We start from the raw sequence: 15,062 nt of genomic DNA, 5'->3' as shown, positions 1-15,062 counted from the left end.
TGAAAAATCTTCCAATTCCTCATGGGTAAGTTCTTTGTTGATACTTTTTAATTGAGTTGAGGAAGGTTTCCTTATTCTTAATTTACTCAGAGTTTTTATCATTAATGATTGTTAGCTTCTATAAAATACTTTTAATGCATCTATTAATATGATCACATAATTTTTCCACCTTTACTTTGTTGATGTGATGGATTACATTAGCTGATTTTCAAATGTTGCATTAGCCTTGCACATTTGGGATAAATCCTACCTGATTGTATTGTACAATTCTTTTTATACATTGTTGGAATTTATTTGCTAGTATTTTGTTGGGTATTTTTGTCTCTATGCTTTTGAGTGATATTGTTTTGTAGTTTTCTTTCTTTGTAAGGCCTTCATTTTGGTTTTCAGTATTTGAGTATGCTGACTTCACAGAATAAGTTAAAGAGTATTTCCTTTGCTTTTATCTTCTAAAAGAGACTATAGAGAATTGGTATATGTTTTGTCTTTACATGATTAGTAGATTTGTAGATTTGTCTGGGCCTGATGCTTTCTCTTCTGGAAGGTTATTATTTATTCAATTTCTTAAATAGATATAGGCCTATTAATATTGTCTGTTTTTGTTTAAATTTGGCAGATTATATTTCAAGAATTTAGTCAATTTATCTAAGTTATAAAATTTGTGGGCATAGCGTTGTTCATAGTTTCTTTTAATACCCCATCTGTAATGATGTGCTCTATTTTATTTCTGATGCTAGTAATATGCGTCATTTCTCTTTTTTCTTAGTCTGGTAAGAGGCATATTACTTTTATTGATCTTTTCAAAAAAACCATCTTTTAATCTTATTCATTGTACCTATTAATTTATTGTTTTCAGTTTCATTGATTTCTGCTCTAATTTTTATTATTTTTTCCTTATGCTTACCTTAAATTTAGTTTTTTCTTTTACTGGTTTATTAAGGTGGAAGCTTAGCCTGTTGATTTTAGATCTCTTTCCTTTTCTAATACATGCAACCAATGTTATAAATTTTACTCTGAGCACTGTTTTGCTGAATACCATGGCTTTTGATAATTATGTATTTATTCTTATTCAGTTCAAACTATTTTTAAACTTCTCCTGATATTTCTTACAAAATCCATGTGTTATTTAGAAGTGTGATTTTTAATCTCCAAGTATTAGGGACTTTCCAGCAATCTTTCTGTTACAAATTTCTAGTTCATTTTCATTGTGGTCTGAGGTCAGACATTTTATGGTATCTATTCCTTGAAGTTTGTTCAGTGGTGATTTGTGGCTCAGAACATGGTCTGTCTTGTGGAATGTTCAATATGACTTTGAGAAAAATGTGTATTCTTTTGTTGTTGGATGAAGTCATCTATAGATGTCCATTATATCTAGTTGGTTAAAGTTATTGTTGAATTCCACTATGTCTTTACTGATTTTTTGTCTGCTGGATCTGTCTTTTTCTGATAAAGGAGTGTTGAAGTCTCCAACTATAATAATAGATTAATCTATTTCTCCTTATAGTTCTATAAATTTTTGCCTCATGTATTTTGACACTCTGTTGTTAGTCACATACACATTGAAAATTTTTATGTCTTATTACAGAATTGACCCCTTTGTCATTATAATTGTCCCCCTTTATCCAGGAAAACTTTCCTCATTCTGCATACTGCTTGTCTGAAATTAATAATATCTACTCCTGGATTTTTTAATTACTGTTAGCTTAGCATATTTTTCTCCATTCTTTAATTTTTATCCACATGTATGTTTATACTTTTTTTTTTTTTTTTTTTTTTTTTGAGATGGAGTCTCATGCTGTTGCCCAGGCTGGAGTGCAGTGGCGCGATCTCGGCTCACTGCAAGCTCCGCCTCCTGGGTTCATGCCATTCTCCTGCCTCAGCCTCCTGAGTAGCTGGGACTACAGGCGCCGGCCACCGCGCCCAGCTAATTTTTTGTATTTTTAGTAGAGACGGGGTTTCACTGTGGTCTCGATCTCCTGACCTTGTGATCCGCCCGCCTCGGCCTCCCAAAGTGCTGGGATTATAGGCGTGAGCCACCGCGCCCGGCCGTATGTTTATACTTAATGAGGGCTCCTTGTAGACAACTGTATTTGTCAGGGTTCTCTAGAGGGACAGAACTAATAGGATAGATGTATATATGAAGGGGACTTTATTAAAGAGTATTGACTCACATGATCAGAAGGTGAGGTCCCACAACAGGCCATCTGCACACTGAGGAGCAAGGAAGCCAGTCTCAGTCCCAAAACCTCAAAAGTAAGGAATCCGATAGTGCAGACTTCAGTCTGTGGTCAAAGTTCCAAGAGTCCCAAAGCTGAAGAACTTGGAGTTCAATGTTCAAGGGCAGGAAGCATTCAGCATGGGAGAAAGATGGAGGCCAGAAGACTCAACCAGTCTAGTCTTTCCACGTTCTTCTGCCTGCTTTTATTCTAACTGTGCTGGCAGCTGATTAGATGGTGCCTATGCAGATTGAGGGTGGGTCTCCCTCTCCCAGTCCACCAACTCAAATGTTAATCTCTTTTGGCATCATCCTCACAGACACACTCAGGAACAATACTTTGCATCCTTCATTCCAGTCAATCTGACACTCAGTATTACCCACCACAACAGAGAGCTAGATCTTGGTTTTTGATCCATTCTGACAATCTCTTTTATTTTTTAAATTGGTGCACTTAAATCACTGAAAGCAAAGTGATAATGAATACAGTTGAATTAATAAGTACTATATTTATTGCTGTTTTCTATTTGTGTGACTTTGGTTCTTCTTGTTTTTGTCTTTTTTTTTTTTTTCCTTTCCTTTTTTATTTATTTTTAGAAAAATGATCTTACCATGTTGCTCAGGCTGATTTGAACTTCTAGGTTCAAGGAATCCTCTCACCTCATCCTCTCAAGTAGCTGAAACTACAGCTGCACGTCATGATGCTCAGCCTGCCTTTTGTGTTTAACTAAGCATTTTATAATGTTATTTTCTATCTTTTCTTAGTGTATCAGTTATACTTTTTTAAAACTTTTTTTTTGTGGTGGCCCTAGAGATGAAAATATACATTTACAACTAATCCAAGTCCACTTTCAAATAACAGTATACCACTTCAGGGATAGTGCAATTCATAAAAACATAATAATCCTAATTTCTCCCTTCCATTTCTTTTTGGTAAGAACTGAACACTCTGGCTTATTTCAAAATGGTTCCTTTTCTCCTCTTTCTTCTGGAAGCACAAGGGAATTTTTCTCTGATATTCACTGTGAGAACAAGATTAAACTTCTAGAGGTGAAGCTCATAAAAGTATGAGAACATCCTCAATAACTGGGTCCTCCTGGAGTTTTTAACTCTCACAGTTATATACACTGAGCCTCTGGCAATTTGTCAGTTTTCGTTTAGGCTTTTCGACTCCAGTGCTGTCTGTGTGAAAGTTTAGCTCACATGCTTCTGTTCTAGCAAGTTGTGATTCTCTGTATGCACTTGTTGATATATTGAATTTGGGGGCAGTGCTTCATCCTGTGATCTCACTTCTCCAACAGACGTAGAAAGAGTTGCTGCTTATTCAGTCTGTTCACCTTTTTACTTGTTGACAGATTGGAGTGTCAACTTCCAAGTGTCTTGGATACCTGATCAGAAACTAAGTCTTGTCTTTTCACATATTTGAATAAAAGCCACCTGTCAATATACAAATTGTACATATTTTCTCACATTCTGGAGCTTGTCGTTTTATTTTTATCAGAGTCTAAGTGAAAAGGGTTCTAAATTTGAGAAAACACTACTTATCATTTTTCTCTTTAAACTTCCTTCTTTTTGCCATAATCTAAAAAATTTTGCCTACCACCAGCCACAAAGATTGTCTCCTATGTTTTATCCCAAAAGTTTTTTAGCTTTAACTCTAATTTTTAAGTCTTTAATTTATTTCAAGTTAATTATTTGTGTATGGTGAGATGTGAAGTTTTATTTTATTTACACATATGTTTAGTTTATACAATTTTGTTGGAAAGATTTTCTTCACCCATTGAATAGCCCTTTGTCTTATCATATAAAGTGGCCATATAAAATCATTTTATAGCTGGATTCTCTGTTCTACTTTATTAATTGTATATATTTATCCTTTGGTCAATACTACCTTGTCTTCATTATTATAACTTCATAGAAAACATTGAAATGTATAGAAAATTAGTATATGTGTTCCAATTTATTGTTTTTCTTTTCATGGCTTGGTTTATTCTAGGTCATTTCCATTTCCACATCAATTGTAGAATCAGCTTATCAATTTCTACAAAAAGATAAGTGGATTTTGGCTGGGACTGTGTTAAATGTATGGATCCATTGTGTAGAGCTGAAATCTCAATATTATGTCTCCCAATCCATGCAAATGGGATATGTCTCCATTCATTTCAATGTTTTTTGCTTTTCCTGAGTAATGTTAATTTTTATTGTGCACAATTGCACGTATTTTGTTATATCTATACATATCATGTTTTGGGAAACATATGTAGAATTGTCCATTTGATTTCATTTTCTATTTGCTGTTTCTACACAGAAATCCAACTCATTGTTATATATTGACTTTTGTATTCAATGATTTGCAAGATTCATTAGTTTTATTATTTTGAAGATTGCCAGTAATCTATATTTCTAGGCCAGATTGAGTTTTACTTGTTGTTTATCATTACATGTTTATCTTGCCACAACCATAGTGTTTCCTTCTTCTCTCTAGGCAGCCATTCTGAGTTTCTGTGCACCACTAGGTTTTTGCCATTCCTCTCCTGTACTCCAGCACTCTATGTAAGTCACTCTGGTCAAATGTAGTTGTTTATCCATTGTTTTGGTCCTTTCTTATGGTGGGAGACCAGCATTAGGCACTTCTAGTGCTGTCTAATGGGCCATCTTGCTGATGTCCCTTTATCATATTTTATAATTATTTTTGTTTGATCTTAGTTGTAAATTTTTGTATTTTTTATAATTATGATAGATTTAATTTCAAAATATTTTAATTAGAATCACCTTTCAGCCGGGCGCGGTGGCTCAAGCCTGTAATCCCAGCACTTTGGGAGGCCGAGACGGGCGGATCACGAGGTCAGGAGATCGAGACCATCCTGGCTAACCCGGTGAAACCCCGTCTCTACTAAAAAATATAAAAAACTAGCCGGGCGAGGTGGCAGGCGCCTGTAGTCCCAGCTGCTCGGGAGGCTGAGGCAGGAGAATGACGTGAACCTGGGAGGCGGAGCTTGCAGTGAGCTGAGATCCGGCCACTGCACTTCAGCCTGGGCGACAGAGCGAGACTCAGTCTCAAAAAAAAAAAAAAAAAAAAAAAAAGAATCACCTTTCCACAGAAAATGTTTTTACCTATATTAACAAACCATGCATTTTGCTACCCTGTTGGTTATAATCTACTGTTTTTAGATGTTGTTGTCTGTTTTTATTTCTGCTTGTTGTTGAGGGTATATTCTTTCAATCCCTTCGACACTCTTAATGGCATTTAAATTTACATTTGGAACTAATACGTACACTAAATAATGTCAGAAGACAATAACCAAAGACAAAAATTATCTAAGGACCATGCTTCCAAAAATAATAGTATTAGAAAACAAAGGCTTCTATCTTTTTCAAATAATATATTTTTCAAATATATTTTACTAATAGATAAGGCATTTATCTTCTTTACTATTAGAACATTTTTAAAATTTTAGAAAAAAATTCTACTAACGTCTTTATTGCCACAATCACATTCTTCACCTCCTTCCAACAATCCATTGCCACATATTCTCCTTTGCGTGTAGGTTGGCATTTCAAGAGGGTTTGTCTGAAGACATGTAAGGCCATTATGAGAAGAAATATATTTAAAGTCATCCAAGCTACAGACGCTAAAATCCTTTACACCACCAGAGTACCTAAAATATAAAAATATGGTTATGACACAAATTAATGTTGTATATTTTTATATATCCCATAATATGGTACTTTAAAGAGAGATTTAAAAAGCATTATTCTTCATAGAAAACAATTAGCAAATTTAGGCCGGGTGTGGTGGCTCAAGCCTGTAATCCCAGCACTTTGGGAGGCCGAGACGGGCGGATCACGAGGTCAGGAGATCAAGACCATCCTGGCTAACACAGTGAAATCCCATCTCTACTAAAAAATACAAAAAAACTAGCCAGGCGAGGTGGTGGTCGCCTGTAGTCCCAGCTACCTAGGAGGCTGAGGCAGGAGAATGGCATAAACCTGGGAGGCGGAGCTTGCAGTGAGCTGAGATCTGGCCACTGCACTCCAGCCTGGGTGACAGAGCGAGACTCCGTCTCAAAAAAAAAAAAAAAAAAAGAATAGTGGGTTTGTCATAAAAGTGAGTTTGAGCCCCTCTCTGGTACGTGTGTATGCTTTCTTGTCCTTATACCTTTTGTTATGGGATAACACAGCAAGGAACTCTCACAAGATGTGGGCCCCTCAACCTTGAACTTATCAGGATCCAGAACCATAAGGCAAATAAACATCTCTTTGTAATTACCCAGTCGTCAGCATTCTGTTTTAACAGTACAAATCAGAATAAGAAGAAAAATGGTACTAGTAGTGGAGCTATTGCTATAACAAATTTCTAAAAATGTAAAGGCAGCTTTGGAACTGAATAATGGGTAGGGGCTACAAGAGTTTGGAGAAGCAGAAAAGTCCCAGATTGTCATAAATGGAGCATTAAGGGAGATTGTGGTGAGGGCTCAAAAGAAGAGAAGAAGTGTAGAAAAAGTCTGGAACATCTTAAATATTACTTAAGTGGTTGTGATCATAAAACCAATAAAATTATGGACTTAAACTTCATTCTGATGAGGCCTCAGGTGGAAATGAGAAACAAGGTACTGGAAACAAAGTAAAGGCCATCCTTGCTACACATTTGCAAATAATTTAGTGGCGTCCGAGGACCAGGTAGAAGACATCCTGTGCTCCACAGGTTCACTGCCCAGGGCTGCCTTGGGACTCTGCATTCTGGCACAGTGCTTCTCAGCTTCCCCATCCATGACTCAATTTAAGAGTAATGAACTAGGATATCTGGCAGAAGAAATATCTAAGTGGCAAAGGGTTCAAGGTGCTGCCTGGCTTCTTTTGGCTGCTTATAGTAAAATGAGAATGGAAATGATTTAAATATGGAATTTATCATTAGAAGAAGCAGAACAGACAGATTTGACAAACTTTCAGGATGGCTATGTAAAAAAATAAAAAAGCATGTTTAAAAAGGCGACTTTGACCAGGCACGGTGGCTCACACCTGTAATTCCAGCACTTTAGGGGGCCGAGGAGGGAGGATTACTTGAGGTCAGGAGTTCTAGACCACCATGGCCAAAATGGTGAAACCCCTTCTGTACTAAAAATACAAAATTAGCCAGTCATGGTAGCATGAGCCTATAATTCCAGCTACTCTGGAGGCTGAAGCAGGAGAATTGCTTGAACCCAGGAGGCAGAGGGTGCAGTGAGCTGAGCTCACACTACTGCACTCCAGCCTCGGTGACAGAGTGAGACTCCATCTCAAAACAAAAAAAAAAGGCAACTGTTTTCTAAACAGATTAATATGGATAGAATAAAGCCAGGTCCTATCCAGCTTAACCAGGAAGACAACAAGAGAATGACCCTGAAGGCATTTCTGAGATCCTTGAATATGCCTCTCCCCTCATCCCATCACAGGCTCAGAGCTCTAGAAGGGCTGAATGGTTTCAGAGAACAGGCCTGAGGTGTGATCCACAGGTTCACTGCCCAGGACTACCCTGGGACTCTGTTTTCTGACACAGTGCTTCTCAGCTTCCCCATCCATTACTCAAGTGGGCCCAGGTGTGGCTCAACCACCTCTCCAGAGGGCACAAGTGGTAAGCCTTGACAATGTCCACACAATGCTAACTCTGCAAACCTGCAGAACACAAGAGATGCCAGACCATGGTGACCTCCACCTAGATTTTTTTCAAATAATGTCATCAACAGCCTGGAAGCTCAAGCAGAGACTTGTCACAGGGATAGAGCCACTGCAGAGAGCTCCCACTAGAGCAAAACCCATCAAGGCCATAAGAGTGAGACTATACAGAGCGTTCCCTCTAGGGAAATGCCTAGTGAAGCCATGGGAGTGGGGCAGCCCCTGAGGCCCCAGAACTTTAAAGCCACCAGTTTGCAACCTCAGTCTGGGAGAGATGCAGGCATGAGACTCCAACCTGTGAAAGCTGCTGGGTGGACTAAGACCAGAAAGAAGCAAGAATCCTGATGTTTTGCAGAACTCAACCTACACTCAAGTATGCCCACGATGTAGGACATGGAGTCAAAGGAGGTTATTCTGCAGGTTTAAGCCAGTATTGTTTTTCCCTGTTAGGTTTTGGAGTCATGTGAGACCAGTTACCCCTTCCTTCTTGCCTATTTCTCTCTTTTGGAATGGGAATATCTATCCTGTGCCTGTTCCTCCATTGTATCTTGGAAGCACCAAAAAATAATGCAACTTGTTAATTGCACAGGCTCACAGCTGGAGAGGAATATGCCTCAGGATAAACCACGCCTAGAGTCTTACCCTCATCTAACTTAGATTAGAATTTGAACTTCAGATTTTTGAGTTGATGCTAGAAGTTAAGACTTTGGGGGCTATTGGGGTGAAATGAATGTATTTTGAATTATGAGAAGGATGTGAATTTCGGGGGCAGGGTGAATCGCTATAGTTTGAGTGTGTCCCCCAACATTCACGTGTCAATTTTAATACCCAATAAATGCAACAGTGTTGGGAAGTGAGACCTTCAAGAGTTGATTAGACCATGAGAACTAATCCTTGAGGATGCTTCCATCATGCATGTCCTGAATGGACTGTCACAGTTATCATGAAAAGTGGTTTAGCTATAAACCAAGTTCAGCTCCTCTCATGTATGCACCTGTGCGCCCTTGCCCTTCCTCCTGCATAGCATGATAGAGAAAGAAGGTTCTCACCAGATGCAGGCCTCTCCACCTTGGATTTCTCAAACTCCAGAATGGTGAGGCAAATAAATCTCTGTTCTTTATAAATTAACAGTCTTGGGTATTCTGATATAGGAGCACAAAATGAACTAGGACAACCACATGTTTTTATCCATTCATCCACTGATGGACACTTAGGTTGCTGCCATATTTTGCCTATTGTCAATAACTGCAATGAACATGGGTGCAGATATTTCTTCAACATACTGATTTTAATTATTATTAATATATACCCAGATGTGGGGTTGCTGAATCATATGGTATTCTACTTTTAGTATTTTGGGGGGATATCCATATTGTTTTCCTTAATGGCTGTATTATTTATATTCCCACCAACAGAGTACAAGTGTTTCCTTTTCTCCTCATCCTGGTCAACCCATATATTTTTTCTTTTTGATAATTGCAATTCTAACTGGCATGAGGTGCTGTCTTCATTGGTATTTCTCTAATTATTACTGATGTTGACTATTTCTTTATAAATCTATTGATCATTTGTATGTCTTCTTTGGAGAAACGTCTATTCAGGTCCTTTGCCCATTTTTAAATTGACTTGTATATGTTCTCCCTGTTGAGATGTTTGTGTTCTTTATATATTTTAGGATATTATTCTTTTATCATGTGTATGCTTTGCAAATATTTTCTACAAGTCTATGGGTTGTCCATCCACTCTGTTAGCTGTTTCCTTTAGTGTGATGTAACCCTGTTTGTCTATCTTTGCTCTTGTTTCCTGTGCTTTAGGAGTCATATCTAAAAAATCATTGCCCAGACCAATGTCAAAATTTCTCCTTTGTTTTCTTCTGGTAATTTAGAGTTTCAGGTCCTATGCTTTTGTATTTAATCCATGTTGAGTTGATTTTCATATGGTATGAGATAAGGGTCCAATTTCATTCTTCTGAATGTTAACATAGCACCACATATCAGTTTTCTCAGCATCTTTTATTGAGGCGACTGTCCTTTCCCCATTGTGTACCATTGGCATCTTTGTCAAAAATAAATTGACTTGAGGTGTGGATTTATTTCTGGGTTCTCTATCCTGTTCCCTTGGTCAATCTGTCTGTTTTTATGGCAGTACCATGCTGTTGTGATTACTATATGTTTGTAATATATTTTGAATCCAGGTATTGTGATACCTCTAGCTTTGTTCTTTCTGCTCAAGATTGTTTTGGCTATTCAGTGTCTTTTGTGGTTCCAAACAAATTTTATAATTTGTATTTTATTTCTGTGAAAAATGACAATAAAACTTTAATAGAAATTACACCAAACCTGTAGATCATTTTAAATACTATGAACATTTTAATAAGAATAATTCTTCCAATCCATAAACAAGTGCTCTCTATTTGTGTCTTCTTCAATTTCTTTTATCAATGTTTTACATCTGTCAGTATTTAGATCTTTCAGAATCACTAAAAATAGACAATTCATATGGCCTGTTCATAGAAAGTGCCCTTGAGCTGGCCAAAGGAAAAAAACTATAATCCATATTCTGAAAATAGTAAAGAGAAAGGGTTTCCCCAGGCATGGAGAGGCCTGGGAGAGTGCTAGGCCTATTTGCACTTGCAAAGAAGCTGTATTCTGCAGCTGTTTGGTGTAGTGTTGTATAATTGCCAAAAATTTTAGTTTGATTAACAGAAATACAAGTGTTCCTTAGAATAAGTGAAAAAGTCATACAATGAAAACTATAAAATATTGATGCAAGGAATTGAAGAGGACACACAGACACAAAATGGAAAGACATGCCATGTTCATGAATTGGAAGAATCAATATTGTTAAAATGTCCATATTACCCAAAGTAACCTACAGATAGATTCAAGGCAATCCCTATCAAAATAGAAATGACAATCTTCTTAGAAATGGAAAAAATAAATGCAAAATTTATATGGAACTACAAAAGATCCAGACGAGCCAAAGCCATCTTGAGCAAAAAGAACAAAACTAGAGGAATCACATCCCTGACTTCAAATTATACTACAAAGCTACAGTAGCCAAAACAACACAGTACTGTCATAAACCAGATATGTACACCACTGGAAAGAATAGGGAATACAGAGATAAATCCACACATTTATAGTCAATTCACTTTTGACAAAGCCTCCAAGAACATACATTGGGGAAAGAGCAGTGTCTCTAACTAAAGATACTGAGAATACTGGACATCCACATGCCAAAGAAAAAAACTAGACCCTTATCTCTTGCCATATATAAAAATCAAATCAAAATCAATTAAATCTAAGACCTGACGCTATAAAATTACTGGAAGAAACACTGGGGAAATACACCAGGACATTTGCCTGAGAAAAGACTTCCCGAGTAAGACTTCAAAAGCACAGGCACCCACAGCAAAAACAGGCAAATAGGATTACATCAAACTAAAATGCTTCTGCACAGCAAAAGAAACAATCAACACAGTGACTGTTGATTGTGAACAGACTAAAGAATGGGAGGAAATATTTGCAAACTACTCATCTAACAGGATTTAATAAGCAATGTGTAGTGAACAGGCTACAGAATGGGAGAAAATATTTGCAAACTGCCCATCTAACAAGGGCTTAATAACTAGAATATATAAGGAAGTCAAACAACTCAATAGCAGAGAAACAAATAATCTGATTTTAAAATGGGCAAAAGATCTGAACAAACATTTTTTTAAAGACATATAAATGACCAACAAACAGCTATAGGAAAAAAAAATGCTGCACATCACCAATCACCAGATAAATGCAAATCAAAACTACAATGAGATATCATCTCACGCCAGTTAAAATGACTTTTAGCAAAAAGACAGACAAGAATGATGCTGGTGAGGATGCAGATAAAAGAAACCTTCATACATTCTTGGTGGGAATGTAAATTAGTGCAGCCACTATGAAGAACAGTATAAATGTTTCTGAAAAAACTAAAAATAGAACTACCTTATGAACCAGCAATTTCACTGCTAGAAATATATTCAAAAGAAAAAAATTAGTGTATTGAAGAGGTATGTGTACTCCCATGTTTACTGCAGCACTATTCACAATAACTAAGATATAAAATCAACCTAAGTGTCCATCAGTGGATGAATCTGGAAAGAAAATATTGTACATATACACTGTAGGATTTTATTCGCCATAAAAAAGAATGAAATCTTCTCATTTTCAACAATGTGGATGAAACTGGGACATAATGTTAAGTGAAATGAGCTAGGCACAAAAAGACAACATTGCATGTTCTAACTCAGATATGGGAACTAAAAAAAGTTGAAAGCATGGAGATAGAGAATAGAATGGTGGTTACCTGAGGCTGGGAAGGTTGGAGGGGGAGGTAGAAAGAGGATAGTTGATGAGTAGAAAAGTACAGTTACATAGACAGAGTAAGATCTAGTGTTCGGTAGCAGAATAAGGTGACTACAGTTAACAATAATTTATTGCATATTTCAAAATAACTAAAAGAGTGGAATTGGAGCATCCCTAATGCAAAGAATTGATAAATGCTTGTAGTAATGGAAATCCTAATCACCCTGATTTGATCATTACACATTGTATGCTTGGATTAAAATATCACACCTATATCATAAATATGCATGCTGTATGTATTTATGATGTGCAGCTATTATGTATCCACAATTAAAAATAAAACATGGATGGAACTGGACATCATTACATTAAGTGAAATAAGCCAGGCACTGAAAGACAAACATCAAATGTTCCCACTTATTTGTGGGATCTACAAATCAAAACAATTGAATTCATAGAAATAGAGAGTAGAAGGATGGTTACCAGAGGCTGGGAAGGGTAGTAGGGGGCTATAGAGAGGTGGGGATGGTTAATGGGTACAAAAAAAAAAAAAACAGAATTAATAAAACCTACTATTTGATAGCACAACAGGGTGACTACAATGAATAATAACTTATTTATACATTTTAAAATAACTTAAAAAGTGTAACTGGAGTGTTTGTAACTCAAGGGATATAAATGCTTCAGGAAATGGATACCCCATTCTCCATGATGTGTTTATTTCACATTACATGCCTCTATCAAAACATCTCATGCACCCCAAAAATGTACACCTACAATGTACCCACAAAAATTAAAAAGAAAAAAGTTTGAAAGAAAACAAGGAAAAAAGAAATTAATTAAAGAAAGAACAAGTCTATTTAATAAAGAAAATCCTTACACTGCTTTTGGTGTCATTGTGCAAACATCTCCTGAACAATGGCAGGTGTCAGTTTTGTCATAAGTTAATCCCAGATTAAGGCCAAGCAATTGAACAATAATGACAGTATATGACTCCAAGGATAAACCCTCTGGGTACTAAATATAAGAAAAAGAAAAAGTTAACTAATAATTATAATCGGTTCTAAAATACAACAATATTTACTGAATCAAAAGTTAGTATATGGAAGTAATTCTTAAAATGCACTCAAGATACCTATGTGGATGCAATTATAGTAATTATATAAATTTTTTGATTATAGATTTATTAAACATGAATGAGTCCACATAATAGTTATATTAAGTTTCAAAATACTATTACTTAATGACATTATCAGCTATCTTAGCAAACAGAACAGTCAAAAACCCTAGTTTATGGCTTCTTTGAATTATTTTAAACAAAATGCCTTTAATATTCTTCAACAGTCGATTCTGCATTCCTTCTATAGTAGACATCCTCTGAAATGGGTCCCAATAATCCTTGTCTCCTGATATTCATGTCCTTGTGGAATCCCACTTTATTGCGCATAGGCTGGACTTACTGACTTGCTTTTAATTAACTGAGTATAGCAGAAGTAATGGGTCATCATGTCCAGGATATGTTATAAAAGGACTGGCTTCTTAAATTCTCTATCTTGCTCTTTCTTGCCCACTCTAGGGGAATCCAGCTGCAATGCCGTGAGGTGAACTAGTAGAGAAGCCCACATGAGTGATCTTGGAAATGACTTTCTGAGGTCTGCCAACAGCCACATGACTGAGCTTGAAAGCATATCCTCCATTAGTCAAACCTTGAGATAACTCCAGCCCTTGCTGACACATTGATTTTGTCTTTGTTGGAAATCTAGAGTTTGAACTACCCACTGAATTCCTCCTAGATTCCTAACCTACAGAACTGCATTGCTTTTGTCTGCTAAGTTTTAGTGTGATCTGTTATGTCACAATAGATAAATAATACATCCTCATAGGTTTTATTGTCCTCCTGTACATAATTTCCAATGCTTATGTTTTCCTTTAAGAGTCCTGCTCAGATGACTATTCAGAACACAATTAAAGTGTTGTGATATAGGAGAAAGAACACAGCTATCATCTGTTTCTAAGTAATTTCAAATTATTTTGAAGTTGCAGGTAAAATTGAAAACATTCAGAATAACTCAGCTGTTATATGCCTTAATTACTCACATGACATTACTCTGTTTATTTAAGTACTTCCACCAAAATCAATTAATTCTTCCACCACATAGCAAAATAATACGGGCCACTGAACATCTCCAAAATACAAAAACAACAACATCATAGAAGAAAGTTAACTGATCTTCTAATGTAAAAAGGTAGTTGGTTTCTGATGAACCTGAAGTAAATGATAGTGAGGGAGTGATAAGTAAAGAGTAGTTCAGAGAAGGCGGCCACAATCCACGGAGATGTTTCTGAATGTTTGGTTTTCCATACTGCCCTAGGTTGCTTATTATTCACCTGCACCCACTAACAGGTAGAAAAACAGCCCGGCCAACATAACAATAAACGAATGCATCGAACGTTTCAGTACACCTTCAAAAAAGAGCAATTTCACTTCCTGGCAGACTGCTTGAACGCAAGCAATCTCTCCTTCCCCATCCCAGCTTTTGATCAAAAGAAATTATGAGGAAAGAAGCAAGGAATAAATGGTAGCAAAAGCCACATCTTTGCCTAACTTTGGTAGATCCCTATTCCCTCTACTATCCATTAGATGAAAAAGTTAGAATCCTCTTTTTTTCCTCATATGTTAAGAAATCTCATAAGAAAAAATGATATAACAGATGAGTGCAAGCACCATAAAAAACAACAAAACGAATTTCAAATCTACCCTTCTATACTCTGCTATAAGACTGTGGGACTAAGAGTCTGCAAACTACATTTCTCATATTTTTTTGTTACCAAATTATCTGCAGTTGGAA

The 15,062-nt window shown here is 36.5% G+C and overlaps 1 protein-coding gene across 1 annotated transcript in view; it reads right to left on the bottom strand.

Moving 5' to 3' along the window:
• Nucleotides 1-15,062, bottom strand: part of LOC112630040 (disintegrin and metalloproteinase domain-containing protein 5) — a 129,652-nt gene that overhangs the window by 78,226 nt on the left and 36,364 nt on the right. Inside the window, exons 11-12 of the mRNA XM_025394074.1 lie at nucleotides 13,094-13,230; nucleotides 5,691-5,874 (exon numbers count right to left, since the gene is read on the bottom strand). Of these exons, the coding sequence (XP_025249859.1) occupies nucleotides 5,691-5,874; nucleotides 13,094-13,230 (321 nt within the window). The remainder of the gene's footprint in view (nucleotides 1-5,690; nucleotides 5,875-13,093; nucleotides 13,231-15,062) is intronic.

This window comes from Theropithecus gelada, chromosome 8, assembly GCF_003255815.1.
Source record: "Theropithecus gelada isolate Dixy chromosome 8, Tgel_1.0, whole genome shotgun sequence".
Lineage (NCBI taxonomy): Eukaryota > Metazoa > Chordata > Mammalia > Primates > Cercopithecidae > Theropithecus > Theropithecus gelada.
Note: the sequence above shows the minus strand (reverse complement) of the source record. Positions and strands in the feature narration are given on the sequence as shown.